The following is a 21,547-nucleotide window of genomic DNA, read 5'->3' as shown; positions in this document are numbered from 1 at the left end:
CGTGGGTTTTCTCCGAGATCTTCGGTTTCCTCCCACACTCCAAAGACGTACAGGTATGTAGGTTAATTGGCTGGGTAAATGTAAAAATTGTCCCTAGTGGGTGTAGGATAGTGTTAATGTACGGGGATTGCTGGGCGGCACGGACTTGGAGGGCCGAAAAGGCCTGTTTACGGCTGTATATATATGATATGAACACAGCCTAAATCTCAAACTGCTGGCATAAATTTTATTTAATCTCCCTTAAATCAGTCTATTTCACAGTATTGTATTTGCTTCTCCCATGCTGACATAGCCAATGCAAATATTTACACATTTCTAATATGATTGTGAATAATCCTGTGCTTGTGGTAAATAGAATCATACACATCGAAACAAGCCCTTTGTCCCAACTCATCCATACCAACTAAGATGCTCATCTAAACAAGGCCCATATCCTCTGGACTTTTCCGATCTATGTAGCCGTCCAAATGACTTTTAAAATTATTTTACTGTATCTGTCTCAGGCACTTATTCTGGCAGCTCATACACATATGCACCACCTCTGCATTAAGATATAGACTTGAGGGCATGAGCTACAGGGAGAGGTTGAGCAAACTATGGTTTTATTCCGTGGAGCACTGGAGGATGAGGGATGATCTTGTCGAGGTGTACAAAATCATGAGAGGAATAGATCGGGTAAACGCACAGAGTCTCTTGCCCAGAGTCAGAGAATCGGGAACCAGAAGACATAGGTTTAAGATGAAGGGGGAAAGATTTAATAGGAACCTGAGGGGCAACTTTTTTACACAAAGTCAAGTCAAGTTTATTTGTCACATACACATACACGATGTGCAGTGAAATGAAAGTGGCAATGCCTGCGGATTGTGCACAAAAAAGAATTACAGTTAAAGCATATAAATTAAAGTTAATACAGAAAAGACAAAATTTAGTCCCTGGAGTTATAATAGTTAACAGTCCTGATGGCCAGTGGGAATAAACTCCGTCTCATCCTCTCCGTTTTCACAGCGTGACAGCGGAGACGCTTGCAGCTGGAACAGTGGAATGAGCTGCCGGATGAGGTAGTTGAAGCAATGTTTAATTTGTAACTATTGCAACATTTAAGAAACATTTAAGACAGGTATATGGATAGGATAGGTTTAGAGGGATATGGTCCAAATGCAGGCAGGTAGGACTAGTGTAGATGGAACATGTTGGTCAGTGTGGGTAAGTTGGGCTGAAGGTCCTGTTTCCACGCTGTACCACTCTATGACCATGAGTAGCTTGCAGCTGCTGTCTCTACTGAGCATAGCAGCTTTTGTTTCTTCCCCTAAGCAAGATCTAGGTAAATTAATGTTCATGTAATTTTAAAGAATTCTATCAATTATAAAAACAGCGTTGGGAAACAAACAAACTGTGCTTGGAGCAGTTGGTATTCTGCAGCAATTATCGTGCCTTACCTAAAATCCTCTAAATATCAGTTATTTTCTGTTATTATTTCGCTCATTGAAAACCACACAATTTTCACGAACATCTTGAAAATTAATCACAGATGTGGTGGTATTTTGCAATTCTTCTTAAACAATTTAATTTAAAATAAATCCACAATGCAGTAGTATCCCACAGAGGTGCTAATGATACTGGCTTTCATGTGCACTGCACAAAACAGCGGAATGCCATTACAATGAAGAAAAACAGTATCTGTCTGAGAGCATTAAGATGGCTGGGGGATAAAATGTCAAACCAAAAGCCTCACTCTGGCCAAAGTTAACTACTCAGCAATGAATGGAACATTTAATTTATTTCCCTTAAACCCTACTTACTTAGAATTATGCCCAGCTATATATCAGAGTTGTGAAAATTCTCATGTGTACTGTATTTTCATACATTTTCATTTCAATCACAAGACCCCTTTCATTTAACAGGTATCAAATATTCTCTGAAGGTCACGCTCTGCAAACCTGAACATCAAACAGACGTTGTTGACATGCCAGTGAAGTATTGAAAAGTAGTTGGAGCTACTGCTTCTCAAACATGGCACCTAACCATTCCACACTGCCTTCAAGGATGCACACGGAAGATTATGTGACACTATTCCGAAGAGCCGAAGAATCCCCATTCACACCCTGGTCAAACAACATCACTTTGAAACAGATTACCTCCTCTTTATCAAACTGCCACTTGTCATATTCAACACTGCCCCACTTTGTAACTTGCTACATTTCAAATTGGTTGTAAAAGTATTTTTGGACCTTGTTAAACAGCGAAAGGAACTGCGTAAATACATGCCTTACTTTTTCAACTTCCGATCACCCAGTGTCCCTTTGTCATGAAAAGTCACAAAGTGCTGGAGTAACTCAACGGGCCAGGCCGCATCTCTGGAGAACATGGATAGGTAATTTTTCGGGTCGTGACCCTTTTACTCCACGTTCTCCAGAGATGCTGCCTGAACTGCCGAGTTACTCCAGCACTTTACGTAATAATGTAATAAAGTAATGGAGTCTGAAGAAGGGTCCCAACCCAAAACGTCACCTGTCCATTTTCTCCAGAGATGCTACCTGACCTGCTGAGTTACACCAGCATTTTGTGTCCATCTCCAACAATATATGGGGGTTTTTTGTACGGTAGATACAAGATGCTGGAGTAACTCAGCGGGTCAGGCAGCATCTCTGGAGAGGAGCCAGCATCTGCAGTTCCTTGTTTCTACTTCGCCCTTTAAGTACAGTAAATGACAGCCTCCAGCAAACACCACCTTCCGACAGTACTGCCCCTTTTTTTTCCAAATCTACCTTCACTACTTCATTTCCTAAGATATTTGCAGCTCTTTGTTCTCGTGAAACATTTGCCTAGCTATTGTTTACATAATGAAAATAATTGTCGTATTAAACTGAAAGATTTCTTTAATTTTTTTATTCTTGCTACCGCGTCAAATATGATTTTAGCTGAGGTTTTGGAGTTTCGGAGTAAAACTCGGTACTTTGGTGATGCAGCAACATGTCTTAACTTGTCATCAAACCTGCAATACTTGTTCAGCCACAGGTGCAATTAAATACAATAGTTTAGTTATTTTTGAGCTTTTAAAGCACTAGGTGTAGCTTTCCATTTCTGCTCATATTTGAGTGCCCATGAGTTGAATATGTGCAAAAGAAAAATGTATGGAAGCAAGCTGTTTATTTGGGTATATATCTAAAATTAAATATTCTAGTACGGGATGTGATGGAATTTCAACATTCCACGCCTAAAAGTTCAACCATAAACTCGACTGACAAGGAAACACCTGCTTACATTCAACTAGTTTGGCAAGGTGCTGGTCATGGCGGAAACTGGCAAAATAATGAAAACTTATTACAGCAATGCAAAAGGTGGGCAAAACGTTGTCACGGGTATTCAAGTGGTTCCTTTTGAAGAGAGTGGGTTTTTTTGTGATGCTAGTTAATGAAATTGAAGGCAGTAATGTTCCACCAAAGGGTATTGGAGGTCTGGGGATGAATGAACAGGTTAAGTAATTTGAATTGGCCTGACTGACCAGATGAAATAAACCAAGTAAAACCCAAGAAAAAAAGTACAATTAGTGTTTAATTATAATCTCAAATCAAGTATAGAAATATAAATGAAAAGGGATGAAAGAATTGGATTGTGAGTACGTCAAATATATTGGAAAGGAAACTTGAAAATTTAACAGTTGACAAGTTTAATAACTAACAATAATTCAAACCTGAAGTAGTAATATCATTAACATATTGTGATTAATATTATGGTTCAGGAAGGTTGATTTGCAGCATTTAATATTCTCACCCTGGTTAAAGGTTACAAAGTCATGAAATAATGACTTAACTTCCTGTGGTGTTCAGTTTTCATCTTTGATACAAACCACAACCTAGTGAGAGTATCCACAAGGTTTTATTTCCACAAAGCAATTGGAATATTTGCATGTATGCCTTTACTTGTAGTTGCTGCTATCTAAGGAAATGTGATGCAGTTCAAGAGCGACAATGATCAGCAGTCTTTAGCTTAAATTGGGCCTATTGTGTAGACATTACAGGCACAACTGATAAGGTGTGATAAGGGCGATTAAAACGTTTGCTCCAATATAAACAATAGCAAGCATTTAAAGAAATAGTTCACTATCAGCCATGATCACATTGAATGGCGGTGCTGGCTCGAAGGGCCGAATGGCCTCCTTCCTGCACCTATTGTCTATCCTTAATGACAAATGAAAATTCCACTGACACTATCACAGCTGCAAGAGGAGGTGCCGGAGTGGTCAGGTGGTTAGATTGAGAGGTGATGTGCTCCTACTGTTAGTTATGTAAGGCTTCACTGTACTCCCAAAGCATCCACTCAAGATTCTCAGCACATCTTGAATGTGTAGAAAGGAACTGCAGATGTTGGTTTACACCGACGATGGACACAAAATGCTGGTGTAACTCAGCGGGACAGGCAGCATCTCTGGAGAGAAGGAACGGGTGACGCTTCGGGTCGAGACCCTTCTTCAGATCTTGAATGTTTCTTTTGCACATTGAGTAGTCATGGGCCAGAGATTCTCAGCAATCACCGAGGATATTTCATTCTAAGAATGTTTAGAGTACATCTTTGGATCACATTGCTTGCCCACTTGGTAATCCCTTTGCATGAGAGAGCTCAGAATGGAGTGCTGGCTGCAGGACTATCAGGATGTATATAACATGGCCTGCCAAGTGGATCCAACTGTGTAATTAGGGGCCTCTGCACTGGGAATGTTGACCAGGGAAAGGATCGGACATTGATCTGCTTATCCTTCCAGTAATGCAGAGAATTCTGCAGAGTTGCTTAATGCAGGTAATCCAGGTCTCAGAAGCAGATAGGCAGACAAGAATCACTGCTGCCCTGTAGACACATGGCAGTTTGAGAGCTGGAGGTCTTGATCTTCAACAAGCATCCTTTTATTTAAAGGCTGTGCTGGAGCATTGAAGACAATGGTGAATTTCATCTTCAATGTTTGACTGCAAGACGTGGCTCCCGTGATAAGAGAAGCAATTCACTTTTTCCAGGGTCTCACCATGAAACGTCATAGTTGTAGAGCAGTATTGTACAGCCTAATGCTGGCAGAGGACCTTTGTTTTGCAGATAGACACAAAATGCTGCAGTAACTCAGTGGGTCAGGCAGCATCTCTGGAGAGAAGGAACGGGTGACATTTCGGGTCGAGACCCTTCTTTGTTTTGCAGACGTTGAATGACAGGCCAACCTTTCAGATGATGCCATAAATGACCAGACAATAGCATGGAGCTCAGCATCCAAGTGTACACAAATCTGAATATCATCCCAATACTGCAGATGGCCTAATGTGGTTTGGGGCCTTTTTTAATGGAGTGTAGGTGCTCCACATTTGATTTTTTCCCCCCCATTATTTCTGTTTATTAGCTCCCCTCCTGTGGACGGTTTGTTGAATGCAAGGTACAATAAATTGAAAAAACCAGTGGGATCATTGATATGGGCTTATCTGACTCTCGGGATCTTGACTGGTAATATCGCTGGCCTGGTACTTTGGATAATGGCTTGCATGTCTTCACAAAGAACATGTATATATTTCTGAGGGATGCTAAATTTGGGGAGGGTGCTCCTTAATCCTTCCCAGTTGGCAAAGAGAAAGCTTGTCATGAAGTCCAATAAAGCCTAAGTACAGTGACTGGGACTGCTAGCTGCATTTCTCTCAAGATTGTTGCACGGCGTAGATCACATCCACTGCACTTCTAAATGGATAGAATTTACATAGATTAGGTGGTGATCAGTCCAGATGCCATCAGTACTTGTCATGATAGAGATGATGAGGATATCCCTCACTCAATTAGTGATGTCATCTGACAAGTGCGGCTGCCCAGTCTGGGTTGTGGCCTTTTGGACTCTCTGAAATAACACGGTATTAATCAGGGTAACACAGCCCAAAGCATTTTGTTAGGAATAGGAACCTGCTGGCATTAGCATATCCCAACTACTCCTTCCTCACATGCCAGAGTGTGGAATGTCTTCCCACTCTGCTGTTGAAGTTATCAGGATTCACTCACTCGGGGATGCTGACACGGTTTTTTTTCGGCCCCAGCAGAATTACTCCTTCGGCACATCTGTGGTTTTTACAATTGCAGCACATGCACCACAGACTGAAGTGCATTAGTTCAGTGGCAGAGAGAAACATGGGCGTAGTCGGAATTACTGAAGTTCTGGACCAACTCACTCTTGATGGTGAAGCCCATTCTATGAAGACATAATTCCATCAGGTTTTATTCCTCCAGAGCAAAGTGTACACAATTCCTCTTTTCCCCAATCGGCCATCTATTACCTATCCTATCTCACTCAGGGCTGCAACATTGATATCAAAGTGCCTGAGATCCTGTTTGCATGTAATTCAGATTATCACTATTGGAACTGTTCATTCAGGTTCTGACAACCCAGGTGTCAAACTTCATATTTTAAGTTGGCTTTGCAGAGGTTTTTTTTTACCATGGGTAGACAATAGACAATAGAAAATAGGTGCAGGAGAAGGCCATTCGGCCCTTCGAGCCAGCACCGCCATTCAATGTGATCATGGCTGATCATTCTCAATCAGTACCCCGTTCCTGCCTTCTCCCCATACCCCCTGACTCCGCTATCCTTAAGAGCTCTATCTAGCTCTCTCTTGAATGTATTCAAAGAATTGGCCTCCACTGCCCACTGAGGCAGAGAATTCCACAGATTCACAACTCTCTGACTGAAAAAGTTTTTCCTCATCTCTGTTCTAAATGGCCTACCCCTTATTCTTAAACTGTGGCCCCTGGTCCTGGACTCCCCCAACATTGGGAACATGTTTCCTGCCTCTAACGTGTCCAATCCCTTAATAATTTTATACATTTCGATAAGATCCCCTCTCATCCTTCTAAATTCCAGTGTATACAAACCTAGTCGCTCCAGTCTTTCAACATATGACAGTCCCGCCATTCCGGGAATTAACCTAGTAAACCTACGCTGCACGCCCTCAATAGCAAGGGTACTTCTTGGACATCATCTACAACGGTAGCCTGACAGCTTGATCCTGTTACGAAAGGGACCAAGACATCTGGAGACTAGGTTCTGCTGCTCACATATGATTCAGCATTGACCAATGTGCCATTTCTTACATGAGCTCAATCACAGGAGCCCATACCCACCACGGTTTCTGTTCACCTTATCTCCCCTTTAGCCATCAATGTCCCCAAATCCCTTCACTTGCCTTTCCTCTCCCTTCATTTCCATTCGCTAATCATTCTACCCATTTGACAGAACCTTCCCTTCAACTTTCCGCCCACTTCCTTGAGTACACCTCAAGTTCCTGGCTACACTCTGACGGTAATCCCAGCACAAGCCCTAACTCTGTCCCTATACACATTGTTTGCATGCCTGCCTGCATTCCTAGCCCTCGAACCAGTCATATGCCTGCATTTGTTCCCAATTCCTAGGGTCTGAAATGTTAGCTTTCCATGGATGCAGCCAACCTGCTGAGTGTGTCCGGTACTTTCTGTTTTCTTTTCAGATTTGCAGCCGTCTTTTGATCATCATAATACAGAAATCTGTTTAAAACGTTGGTCTTTTCCACAGCCGGCTGTAACACTCAAGGCTGGACATTACATTACAGTTGCATGAAGAAAAAATAAAAATTGCCGTAGATATTCAACAGATCAGGCAGCATCCAGTGGGAGAGTCTAGGTCATAGCCTCAGAATGAAAGGACATTCCTTAGGAAGCAGATGAGGAGGAATTTATTTTATCAGAGGTTGGTGAATCTGTGGAATTCTTTGCCACAGAAGGCTGTGGAGGCCAAGTCAATGGATATTTATAAGGCAGAGCCAGATAGATTTGTGATTAGTATGGTGTCAGGGGTTATGGGGAGAAGGCAGGAGAATGGGGTTAAGAGGGGGGGATAGATTAGCCATGATTAAATGGCGGCGCAGACTTGATGGGCCAAATGAAAGTAAGCATGAAGGTACAACAGACGGTGAAGAAAGCTAATGGCATGTTGGCCTTCATAACGAGAGGAGTTGAGTATAGGAGCAAAGAGGTCGTTCTGCAATTGTACAGGGCCCTGGTGAGACCACACCTGGAGTATTGCGTGCAGTTTTGGTCTCCTAATTTGAGGAAGGATATTCTTGCTATTGAGGAAGTGTCGCGTAGGTTCACGAGGTTAATTCCCGGGATCGTGGGACTGTCATATGATGGAGCGACTGGGCTTGTATTCACTAGAATTTATAAGGATGAGAGGGGATCTTATAGAAACATATAAAATTATTAAGGGATTGGACACGCTAGATGCAGGATACATGTTCCCGATGTTGGGGCAGTCCAGAAACAGGGGACACAGTTTAAGAATAAGGGGTAGGCAATTTAGAACTGAGATGAGGAAAAAGTTTTTCACACAGAGAGTTGTGAATTTGTGGAATTCTCTATCTCAGAAGGCAGTGGAGGCCGATTCACTGGATGCATTCAAGAGAGAGTTAGATAGACCTCTAAGGGCTAATGGAATTAAGGGGTATGGGGAGAAGGCAAGAACGGGGTACTGATTGTGGATGATCAGCCATGATCACATTGAATGGCGGTGCTGGCTCGAAGGGCCGAATGGCCTACTCCTGCACCTATGGTCTATGTATCTATGTATCTATGAATGGCCTAATTCTGCTCCTATCTCTTATGACCTCAAATGGGAATGTTAAGAAATTGTAAAATGTTGAGTTCAATGATGATTTCTGAGTGGTTATAACATTTATAATCATTATGTGAATCCTGTACCTTAAGCTTATGTTGGAAAATTGCAAGAACAGGGGGTTCCAAGTGAGAGTGGGATGGAAAGTACCAAGAAGAGTACATTGTTTGTATTGAATGAAAAATTTGAAATGAGAATGTGGTGAATCTGGTTGGTTTGTTTGTGTTGGAGGGTGGTAGGAAGTGTGGAGAGAGGGCAGATGCTGCCTCTCCTGCAGTTGGAGATGCACTGAGAAGAGGCATGAACATTGCTGGTGATGGAAGAATGAACCAGAAACTGCCAGAACAGTGACCTTTTTCGAAAAGCTGTACTACAGCTAAGTTCACCAATGATATAATGATATCGATTGAAAGATACAGCATGCGAAATGGCCCTTCGGCCCATTGAATTCACACTGACCATCAATCACCCATTTATACTAGTTCCATGTTATCCCAATTTCATATCCACTCCCGACACACAGGGGGCAATTTACAGACACCAATTAACCTGCGGTGCGGCACGGTGGCGCAGCGGTAGAGTTGCTGCCTTACAGCGCATGCAGCGCTGGAGATTCAGGTTCGATCCTGACTACGGGCGCCGTCTGTATGGAGTTTGTACGTTCTCCCCGTGACCTGCATGGGGTTTCTCCGAGATCTTCGGTTTCCTCCCACACTCCAAAGACGTACAGTTATGTAGGTTAAAATTGACTGGGTAAATGTAAAAATTGTCCCTAGTGTGTGTAGGATAGTGTTAATGTGCGGGGATCACTGGGCGGCGCGGACTCGGTGGGCCGAAGGGCCTGTTTCCGCGCTGTATCTCTAAATCTAAAAAAATCTACAAACTCGCACTTTTGGATGTGGGAGGAAAGCGGAGCACTGGGAGGAAACCTACAGTCACAGGGAGAACATGCAAACTCCACACAGAGAGCACCAGAGGTCAGGATCGAACTTGGATCCCTGGCGCTATTAGCCAGCAACTCTACCAGCTGCACCACTGTGCCACCCGAATGTTTGGAAAACAACTTGTGAGGAGGATACAACGAGCAAAGGCATAGAGATAGGTTAAATGAGTGAGCAACAAGTTGGCAGATAGAGTATAACGTTGGAAAATGTGAAGTTATTCATTTTGGAAGGAAAAATAAAAAACAAACTATCATTTAATTTGAGATGCCAAAATCTCACTACACAATCAAATGTATAAAACCTATGAGGTGAAACACAAAGGTACATGTGACAATTAAATTAAATCTTGAATTTAATTTAATTGTCACATGTACCAATTAAGGTACAGTGAAATTTGAGTTACCATACAGCCATACTAAGCAAAAAGCAACAAGACACACAGCCACAGTAAATAAAATTCAACATAAACATCCACCACAGCGGCTTCCACATTCCTCACTGTGATGGAATGCAATAAAGTTAAAGCATCTTCCTCTTTGTTACACAGCAAGTAAGTAGGAAATCTAATGGAATAGGATATTAATTATAAACACAGGTAAGTTTTGATGCAACAGGGTGCTGATGAGTCCGCATGCAGAATATTGTGTATTGTTTAGGCCCACATTCTTGCATTGAAGGTTTAATGGGTTGATTTCTGGGATGAATGATTTGGGACATTGGTCTTACAGTCATTGAAGAGTGGAAGAATGAGAGATGATCTTATTGACCCGTAAGATTCTCTTGAGGAATAACAGGATGGATGCTGAGAGGACGACTCCCCGAATGGGGATATTTTGAATTAAAGAACAGTGTTTCAGAATAAGGTATTGTCTCTGGAGGACATGGATAGGCGATGTTTGGGTCGAGACCCTTCTTCAGTAAAAGGGTCCCATTTTGAAAAATATTCTGTGCATGTCCTCTAGGAATGCTGTCTGAACCGTCGAGTTCCTCCAGCGCTTAATGGGTTTTTTTGTAAACTAGCATCTGCGGTTCCTTGTGAATCTTTTGTTTATTTAAGTGAAATAAGTGGGAATTTCTTGTCTCTTTGGATCATGACTGCAATTCTTTACCCAAGAGCGCTGTGAAAGCTCATTAAACACATTCAAGATGGAGATTGGCAGATTTGAAGTAGAACAAAGTTAAGGAAAGGGAGAAAGTGAAGACGAAGCCGAGACTAGATCAGCCACAATCTAACTGAATGGTGGAACAGACTTACGGAGCTGAGAGGCCTATCCCTACTGCTGGTTATAGAAACAATGGATGGATTGTACATACCTTTCCTGTACGTCATACAAATGTCTCTGACTTTCACGTGAAACATGGCGGTTGGGTTAAGCTACAAACCTCAGTCCCAGCTAGTTGAACATACTATTGCATGCCCAAAACAGCATTTAAAAAAAATCTCACATGTAAAATCTTCCAAGGAAATCAAATTTGGTATTCACAATCTGGAAAGTTATATATAGCTCAAAGCAATGCTGCAAATTTCCTTATTCCGTAGATATACAATCTTGCCTTCCAGCCAGTTATCTCTGGCTTGTTGTTTTAATTCTTATTTCAATACACACCCCATTTTCTTCTAACCACAAATAACACAACACCCCAGGGAAGGTGAAACTAACCATACCTGCACGCACTGCACATTCTAAGTCACCTGTCAGGTTATATTGTTGTTTAACTGAGACGCTGCAGAGATATCTGCTACACCCACACCATTACAGATATGCTGTCCTTTTTGACTTCTTGTTGATCAGGACTGGCTGAAAAAAATAGTTGGATTGCTGGACAATTGAGTTAACAGTGCTCATGTCAAAGACAGATTGCCATTCAGGATGTCTTCGAAGAGATCTTTCCATAATGCCTCTTTGTCCTTGTGGAGTTAACCCTATTCTTAACTCATGTATTGCGAGGCCAGTCCATTAACTGAAGCACTGATGAGAAAGATTAATGGGAAAGCTCTGAAGAACCTGAGAAAGAAAGCAAAAAATCACCTCATAGACAAACTGAAGCCATAAATGGATTACCCTGAAGTCTTCCAATAATCAACACCTGTGAAGAGCTTTTCTGCCAAGAACAAGCAAGACTGGTTTGACGAGAATGATATGGAGATCGAGGAGGTAATTAACAGCAAACATAACTTCTGGATTATAAAGTCCACCATTCCATGAGGTAAAAGAAACAGCCCTACAGCCATCTGATGTCGGAGGTCCAGCATAAAACCCATGCCCTAAAGAACAGATGGAGAGAGCACAGGAGGCTCAGCGGTTCACTGACAGCCACTGATATGCATGGATATGTCAGCACTATTACAGCTATCAAAGTTCCAAACTCCCATAGACCCTCGCCACTGAGGGTCGACAGCAGAAATAAGCTCATCAGAAACAGTTAACACCAGCTGGAAAAAAATCTAAGATGACCTCCTGCATGGGCAAATTTGACTCGAATTCCATGTACAAGTTTGCATACGACACAAACAATGGGCCGATTCACAAACAATGACAGGAAAGAAATATAGGAAAGAAAAACAGAACTTAGTGACATGGTGTCAGGACAATAACCTCTTGCTCAATGTCAGCAAGACAAAAGAGCCAGTTATTCAACTTCAGGAAGCTTGGACGGAGTACATGTCCCAATCAGCATCAATGGGATGTGGAAATGGTTGAGAGCTTCAAGATCTTTGATGAATGATCTGTCGTAGACCAACCACAGTAATGTGACAGCCATGGAGACACAGCAATGCTTCTACTTCATGAGGTGATTGAGGAAATTATGCATGACCAGTGACTCTTATAAACTTCTACAGATGCACCATAAAAAACATATTGTCAGATTGATCCCTGGGATGGCAGGACTTTCATATGAAGAAAGACTGGATAGACTAGGCTTATACTCGCTGGAATTTAGAAGACTGAGGGGGGATCTTATTGAAACATATAAAATTCTTAAGGGGTTGGAGAGGCTAGATGCGGGAAGATTGTTCCCGATGTTGGGCAAGTCCAGAACCAGGGGTCACAGCTTAAGGATAAGGCGGAAGTCTTTTAGGACCGAGATGAGAAAACATTTCTTCACACAGAGAGTGGTGAGTCTGTGGAATTCTCTGCCACAGAAGGTAGTTGAGGCCAGTTCATTGGCTATATTTAAGAGGGAGTTAGATGTGGCCCTTGTGGCTAGAGGGATCAGGGGGTATGGAGAGAAGGCAGATACAGGTTACTGAGCTGGATGATCAGCCATGATCGTATTGAATGGCGGTGCAGGCTCGAAGGGCCGAATGGCCTACTCCTGCACCTATTTTCTATGTTTCTATGTCAGGTTGCATTATAGCTTGGTTTAGGAACAACTTTGCCCAAGACCAAAGGAAAATGCAGAGAGTTGTGGATGTCGCCAAGTCCATCACACAGACCAGTTCTCCCACCGTTGTCGCTAGCTACACTTCACGCTGCCTCAGAAAAGCAGCCAACATATTCAAAGACTTGTCCAACCCTGGTTATTCCTTCTGCTCCCTGCTTGCATCCGGCAGAAGGTAGAGAAACTCGAAGAAAGGCCACAGCACCAGACTCAGAAACAGCTTCTTCCCCTCTCAACAGGCTTCTAAACAGAATTCCCTCCATTGGTCAACATACTGTTTGATTCACTTCTACCCCTTTGGACTTTGTCCAAGAAACTGATGCATTACGATGCTGCGAAATTATATTGTGTACCCTGTATCTTCCCCTTTGTACTCTCTATTGGACGAGTTTAAAATGATTGTATCTATGTATGGTAATGGGTGATCTGTTTAAAGTGCATGCAAAACAAAGTTTTTCCACTGTACCTCGGTATATGTGACAATAATAAACCTACATCTTCAATGTGACTGTCCTTGCTGCAAATACCCTTGACTCTATCGCACAGCAATATATTCTGGCCAGCCTTGCCACCACTTTTTAAAAACTTAATTTGAAGCCTTTATCGAGAAAGAGGGATCAATGAATTCATTTTTAAGTCTTAGCTGCCCTCATACGTTTATCTATGTTCCATCATGGTATGGCATGCCATGATCAGAAGACTGGGTCCACAGCAGATTGAATTTCAGTGTCAAATAAGGGTCTAAAAATTTAATGTTGCTTCACTCAATGTGCCTCTGGAATACATTTATTTACCTCACTGGTGGCATTCAGACTGTCCAAATAATATCCTGACCAAGCATCAACAAACAGTGTGCAAGGAGTATGAACTGTCAAAAAAGGCAGGCACTTAAGACTGCTTAGGGAATGATTTACATCGCTATAAGACAATAGAAGATACAATAGCTTCTGACTTTGTTTTATCATCGTTATTCTCATGACTGCATTTATCAATGCAACCTTTATCCAAATGTTTATCATTTATGGAACTGGATATCTGATTACCATTCTCACATCATTTCAATTGTTCAAATCTCAATTGTCTTTGTGCTGGCCTCAACAGAGTCCTGTTCGGCCGACAACCCAAGACTGAAAATAGCCTCACCTCCCTCAATCTTACGATGTTTCCAAATAGGCCAACCACTTTTCTCATGCTTTTTAAACGTTCTCTCCTGTTGAGTCTCCCAAAACACTATTTGCAAAGTAAAATATAGAGTTCAAATTAAAGATTTACAATGGTATGCCCATGTCTCATTCACACAAGTCTAATATTTTAATTACCGCAGGTTGCATGCATAAAAAACCCCAGCTGCAAGCAATTTCTTTCTCCACTCCAATATGACTTCTTGAACGTAGACTGTAACTGATCCAACCAGTCTAGGTGGTGGCTGTGATCAGTGTTAAAATTTACTGTCAGCCCACCCCATTATGATCCCTGGGCACAATGCAGCCGAAACTGCTCGTATATGAATTCCAAACCTCCATCATTGGCATGAAACTTGTCTGAGCTTAAATCACCCTCAAAACATTTTCTCCTCACCCCATGGGGTGTTACCTCCTTTACACTGGAAACCTCCCTAAATAATAAAGCAGCAATGAGATCAGCAAGTCAAAAGCATCGAGATTCAAATTTATATTGTTATTTTCCGCCTTATCACACCTATAATCTGGTGACGGTTCCAAAACCGGTATCTGAGCCTCCGCAGTGCAGCTGCAGCAAGTAGTCACCACCTGCATTCATGCACACTTCAAGGTTGAGCTGCAAACCATTGCTGGCTCACTCACTCACCGAACCATCAAGAGGTTGGGCCTTATACACAAGATCCTGAAGATGAATGTCCTCTGTCAACCTGCCCCGACTGCACCACATTATCCTGTGACAGTCAAGGTTCACACAAAACTCCAGCTCACTTCCCACTTTTCAATCAAGGCAGGCATCCTGCTCGGACTCATTCATCCCCCAGTTTGTATGTAACCATGTCATGAGACCTTCAGTCTTTTAATTTGCAAACATAGTACTCCATTAATGTGTACTAGTGCAAGTGAAAATTAATATTGATGGAAGGCAAAAAAGCTTCTTCTTCTTCTTGCGTTTGAGGCAGCAGATATTATGTAACGCCCTCCAGGCGCTGTAGCCAGTGCAATGTGCTGTTGTCGAGGGCCGTGAGGTCTACCCCTCCACCAGGGGGACGGAGGACAGTACAGTAAAAAATGCCGTGCTGCGCTGTTTGCTGGTCTGCTCCACACACACAGGCTGCTGATGAACGCAACCCCCAACGATGCATGTTGGTGTTGAACTGACCGACCCCTGTGCGGAACCGGTTCAGGGCGACCCACTCTTTGCGGGGCATGTCCGAGCCGGGTGGGGCTGTGGTGTTCGGTGCGACAGTGAATTGAGGAGGTCGCGATGTCTATTCCCAGCTGGTTCTCCATGCTCCTAGTATGTTGAAACCGGAGCCACAGAGGGTCGCTGCATGACGGGAGAAAGGGTGCCGAGATGACAGGCGTTGAGGTCCCAGTTGCTGTGAATCCTGGACAAGGTGGTGCAAAGGATGTTTGGCATTTGATGGGGCCTTGCACATCAGGCTATGAGTGAAGAACTCTCTGCGAAGCTTGGCGGGTGCGATACCTGCGAGCATCGGCAGGAGATCCGTCGGAGTAGGGCGTAGGCAGCCTACTCAGAAGCAAAAAAGCTTGTGGTATATTGGACAGCAATAACCCATTATATGGCCCCAAGACCTGAACTACCGACAGCAACTCCACAGGGTAGCACATTCCACCGGATGGCGCTGTTAGTGATGGCAGCCTCGACAACAGTTTGTCTGTCTTTTCGTCTTTTTTGTTATTTTTAGTGTGTTTTAAAAGTATGTGTTAATGTTCTCTGGTTTGTTTTATGTGGGGGGGGGGGGGGGGGGGTCGGGGGAAACTGTTTTCAATCTCTTACCTTGCCGGAGATATGAATTTTTTTCCGGATCATATCTCCGGTCACTAACATCATGGAGCTGGCGGCCTTGCTCGAGACTGACTTTGAGCCCCACCGCGGGGCCGTGGACTTACCATCGGAGCCTGCGATCCCTTGCCTGGGATCAACGCTCCAACCGCGGCCTGCGAATTCCAACATCGAGGAGCTTGCAGTCTCGGGTAGAGGCTGATGTCAGGAAGCTCCAAAGTCGCAAGAAGTTCAACTAGCCCCGACACGGGGTTTGATCGCCCCGATGCGGAGGACTCGACCGCAGGTTGCGGGAGCCAAGATTGTCCCATCAACGGAAGGTTCGAGTGCCCCGATCGTGGGAGAACAAAGAAGGGAAGAAGATTGAGCTTTTTTTGGCTTCCATCACAATGAGGAATGTGGAGGAGTTACTGTGGTTCATGTTTAAAATGTATTTGGGTGTCTTGTTGCTCTTTATTGGTATGACCGTATGGCAAATCAAATTCCTCGTATGTTGCAAAACATACTTGGCTAATAAAGTACTGTTATGATATGAATATTATGAACTATCTCAGGGCAATGAACAATGGCACTTACGGGTGGCTACAGTGCCTCTACAAAAGTCTCCAAATTCACAGGAAGGATGTGTGAGCGAGTGTTTTCGACAGAGGAGAGGATTCAAGTTTATGATCAACGCCTCCTTGAAGAAATGCAACATCCTGGGTATCTCTGGACTTGACCATTCAAAGATGGAAAGGAACATTTGGAATGATATTAAGAACCTCAAAGCCATGCATCAGGAACACACAGCAGCCATGCGTAAGCCACCGCACGCTTCACCTGCACAAGAGACTGTGATTCGCACATTAGCCCCCCGAGAACCCAAAGGAATAATCTTGAAGGACTTCCGAGAGGAAACAGCTCCAAGTATTTGCCAGATGTAGAATTGCAGTTTAAGTAATAACTGTATGGATCAATATGAAGAACTCTGTACGAAGCTTGGCGGGTGCGATACCTGCGGGTCAATAAAGTGAGTACTTAACTGATTGCAAATTCATCCACAAATATATTCTATACTATCTCTGAAACAGCGTTTCCTGCATGAAAATTACCTGTCGAGCACTGCCAGGATCAATATGTAGCACAGAAACAAAACCTATTTGTTCACCAGTTGCAGACTGATTTCTTGGCAATGGATATGTTTGCACTGCAGTTTAAAAAAAATCCACTTTCAGAACCACTTTAGCCGAAGATATTAAACCTCTATTAATTCATCTTAGTATTGATTTCCAGTCAGCACTTTTAACAATTTGTATTAGCAAGAACTTTTTAAGACGTTGATTAAAGTGAATAGGCTAGCCACCTTCCAACAATTCACGCCCGAAGGAAACCTGTCAAACATTTTCAGTTGAACAATGAAGCTAAGTTGCAGTGCGCAATGGGGTTTCATCATTTTTAAACAGCCCGTGGCAACAACAATCAACACATCGAGAAACAGGCAATTTTACCTCTTTGAACAGTTGCAACAATTACTCAACGAGTCATTTAAGAATTCTAGAAAGTCAAGGTCAACTTTGACCATTAACTGGTCATTAAAAGATACCACACCTTTTACTACCGTCACAGATCACATGAAAATGCGATGTGATCATTTTCTGCCGAGTCTTCAGAATAACAGCTGACGCTATGCATAATGAATCACAAGGAATCACAACTGCCAGCTTTATTTTTCAATTACAGTCCCACACACTTCTGGGGGACTATCTTCACAAATCTAAAGCCTTAAGGTATGCCTCATGAATGCAAACCAGTTGCATGCAGACTGGGGATAGAGGAGGGGGTGCGGGAATAAACAAGACAGAGCAACAGCTTAGAAGATAAGCTAAATTACTCCAGCACTTTGCATCTTTAATTTACAGCTTTAAGGATAACACCGACAACATCCTCAAATCGCCCCATAATGTCATACAATTTTGCTCTTCCCACACCACCAGCATCTTTCTCCATATCTTCCATTCATAGAAACATAGACATAGAAAATTCCAGAATATGTCAAGCATGATTTCCCCTTCATAAATCCATGCTGACTATGACTGATCCGGTCTGAAGAAGGGTCTCGACCCGAAACGTCACCCATTCTTTCTCTCCTGAGATGCTGCCTGACCTGCTGAGTTACTCCAGCATTTTGTGAATAAATGACTGATCCTGTCACTGCTTTCCAAATGCGCTGTTAATACAACTTTAATAATCGACTCAAACATCTTCCCCACCACCGATGTCAGTCCAACTGGTCGACAATTCCTTGTTTTTTCTCTCCCACCTTTCTTAAAAAGTGGGGTTACATTAGCTATCCTCCAGCCCACAGGAACTGATCTAGAGTTTATAGAACATTGAAAAATGATCACCAATGCATCCACGATTTCTAGGGGCACCTCCTTGAATACTCTGGGATGCAGACCATCAGGCCCTGGGGATTTATCTGCCTTCAGTCACAACAGTTTACCCAATGCCATTTCCTGACAAATGTTGATAGCATTCAACAGCACCATTTCTCTGTTTTTTTAACATTCCACAGAGCATAGTTCAATGGAAACAATTAGTTACTTGCACTTCTTTCAATTTCGTTTATTGCATTTGCTACTTCTCAGGAAGTGTAATGTGCAGGCCTGAGAGAGATTCCATTCATGCAGCTGGTGAGTTAAATGAATCCATACAATATTATGGCCTCAGTGGTAGCAGTTTCAACCCTTACTCAGAAAGTAGTGGGTTTAGAAAACAATTCAGACACCAGAGCACAAAATCTACGTTGAAAGACTTGTGCAATACCGGGGGAATTGTTAGAATCACTCAGAGTGTTAGAAGTTCGTTGTTAGAAGTTCCATGTTGAAGCCATGGTCCAGTATCATCTCTTGGACACCTACTGGAGGTTCTATCTAAAGCAGATATTTATTTGCACCCTAATTGTTATCCATTAGTCAATGTCACTATAAAAATCTGGTCAACATCACATAGGTGCTCTGAGTTGCTTATTGTTTTGCTTGATTGGCCAGCTTCTGGGGTCATGTTAAGATTCAAACCCTAAAATGGGATCAATTCTGGAATACAGTTTAGAAAATTCTGGCTCAGCATTCCTCCCTCTCCCTTTGCATTAGGAATGTATCCAACTCAATGAGACATTTGCTCCACAAGTGATTACTCAGTTAGGTTTGTAATGCACAAGCTCCCATATAAATACAATGGCACATCTACTCTGGAACATCTTCATGTATATTATTTTTAACCACATTTTGGTCATCTATAAGTGTATTTTTTAAAGCACACTGACTATTTCTAATTACAAATACGTCTGTGAGCTTACACAAAACACTGCAAGAGTTGACGTAACAGTAAAATACAACTTTATTCTCCTCTGCATCAAATTTACATTTTCACCAAATTCACGACTGACCTTTACGACAAGTCAGGGACCATTTAACCTCCTTTCACTTAGAGGTCACCCAAAATAAACAGGAAAGAAATCGTAAAATTGTCTTACCTCGCTAACTGATTAACGAATGGTTTCATTTCTTGAGGATCGTACGCACGAGCAAAAGCCCAGCAGACATAGCAAGCTGCGTCTCTCACGTTCGCTCCCACACTACAAGCACCACGCTTCTCATCAAACGTCAATGCTTTGATAATGACAGGTACAACTGTGAAGGAGAAAAAAAAATCTATTAGCTTTATCATTTATTTTCAGATTCATGACTGGGTTTCTATAATTTAAAGAAATGTCCACTATTATCCTTTGTTGGGATTTCTGTTTAGAACACGGAACATAAAACACTACAGACACAGAGTGCTGGACTAACTCAATGGGTCAGGCAACATGCCTGGAGAACGGCGATAGGTGACGTTTCAGTCGTGACCCTTCTTGGGGTAATTGTAATTATACGCGCCTCTACAACTTCATCTGCCAGTTTAATCTATATACCCATCAGCATCTGTGTGAAAAACTTGTCGCTTGAACCCCTTTAAATTCTTACTCTTTAACCTTAAACCTAGGCCCTTTAGTTTTAGACACGTCTAACTTGGGACAAGGACTGTGACTATCTCTACCTTATGTACCTCGTGATTTTATAAACCTCCGTAAGGTCACCCCTCAGTTTCCTCCGCTCCAGGGAAAACAGTCCCTACCTATCCAGTCCCCTCATTTAACTTAAGTCCTCCAGTCTCAGCAACATCCTTGTGAATCTTTTCAGCACCCTCTTTTGTTTATGGTATCCTTCTAATGGCATGGCAACCAATACTGCACACTTCAACTGCAGCCTCACCAACAACTTGTACAACAGTACCAAAAACGTCATAACACTTGTCCTCCATGCCATGTCCAATAAAGACAAATATGCCCTATGCCTTCTTCAGGATCCTATCTTCCTGTGTGCCCAGTCCCTGTCATTTACTGTGAATGTTCTGTCCTGGTTTAGCTTCCCAAAATGTTATTTGTATTTTATTGTCACACATACAATGAAAAACTTTGTTGTGTGTGCTATCCAGATAAAAAACATCCGTACATACTTACACTCAAAACCAGATGAGTACAATAGGTAATGCAAAGAGAATGTAGAGGCAGCCACGGTGGTGCAGCGGTAGAGCTGCTGCCATACAACGCAAGCAGCATCGGAGACCCGGGTTCGATCCTGACTACGGGTGCTGTCTGTACGGGGTTTGTACATTCTCCCTGTGACCGTGTGAGTTCTTCGGTTTCCTCCCACACCCCAAAGACGTATAGGTATGTAGGTTATTTGGCTTGGTGTATGTGTAAATTGTCCCTAGTGTGTAGGATCGTGTTAATGTGCAGGGATCGTTGATCGGTGCAGACTCGGTGGGCTGAAAGTCTTGTTTCTGCGAGGTATCTCTAAACTAAACTGAAACTAAACTAAGAAATGAAACAGAGTGTAAAATATTGTGCTCCAGTTACAGAGAAAGTGCAGATTAAAAAAGTACAAGGGTCGCAATATGGTAGACTGGAAGATCGGGAATACATTCTGGGCTTGTGTGAGGTCCATTCAACAGCCTGATGATAGCAGGCTGCCCTTGAATCTGGTGGTACGTGTTTTCAGTTATTTTTATCTTCCGCTCGATGGGAGAGGGGAGAAGACAGAACGACTGGGAATAACTGTGCATTGTTCCCTGAAGGTGGAATCTCATGTGGATAGGGTGGTGAAGAAGGCGTTTGGTATGCTTGCCTTTATAAATCAGAGCATCGAGTATAGAAGTTGGGATGTAATGTTGAAATTGTACAGGGCATTGGTGAGGCCAAATCTGGAGTATGGTGTGCAGTTCTGGTCGCCAAATTATAGGAAGGATGTCGACAAAATGGAGAGGGTACAGAGGAGATTTACTAGAATGTTGCCTGGGTTTCAGCACTTAGGCTACAGAGAGAGGTTGAACAGGTTGGGTCTTTATTCTTTGGAGCGTAGAAGGTTGAGGGGGGACTTGATAGAGGTTTTTAAAATTTTGAGAGGGACAGACAGAGTTGACGTGGGTAGGCTTTTCCCTTTGAGAGTGGGGAAGATTCCAACAAGGGGACATAGCTTCAGAATTGAGGGAC

At 42.8% G+C, this 21,547-nt stretch overlaps 1 protein-coding gene across 1 annotated transcript in view; it reads right to left on the bottom strand.

Annotated features, from left to right (window-relative positions):
• tbcd (tubulin folding cofactor D) overlaps window positions 1-21,547 on the bottom strand; it is a 238,705-nt gene that overhangs the window by 101,039 nt on the left and 116,119 nt on the right. The window contains exon 14 of the mRNA XM_078400951.1: window positions 19,490-19,646. Within this exon, the coding sequence (XP_078257077.1) occupies window positions 19,490-19,646 (157 nt within the window). The remainder of the gene's footprint in view (window positions 1-19,489; window positions 19,647-21,547) is intronic.

This window comes from Rhinoraja longicauda, chromosome 6 (genome assembly GCF_053455715.1).
Source record: "Rhinoraja longicauda isolate Sanriku21f chromosome 6, sRhiLon1.1, whole genome shotgun sequence".
Classification (NCBI taxonomy): domain Eukaryota; kingdom Metazoa; phylum Chordata; class Chondrichthyes; order Rajiformes; family Arhynchobatidae; genus Rhinoraja; species Rhinoraja longicauda.
The sequence above is the reverse complement of the archived record's forward strand: the minus strand, read 5'-3'. Positions and strand labels throughout refer to the sequence as shown.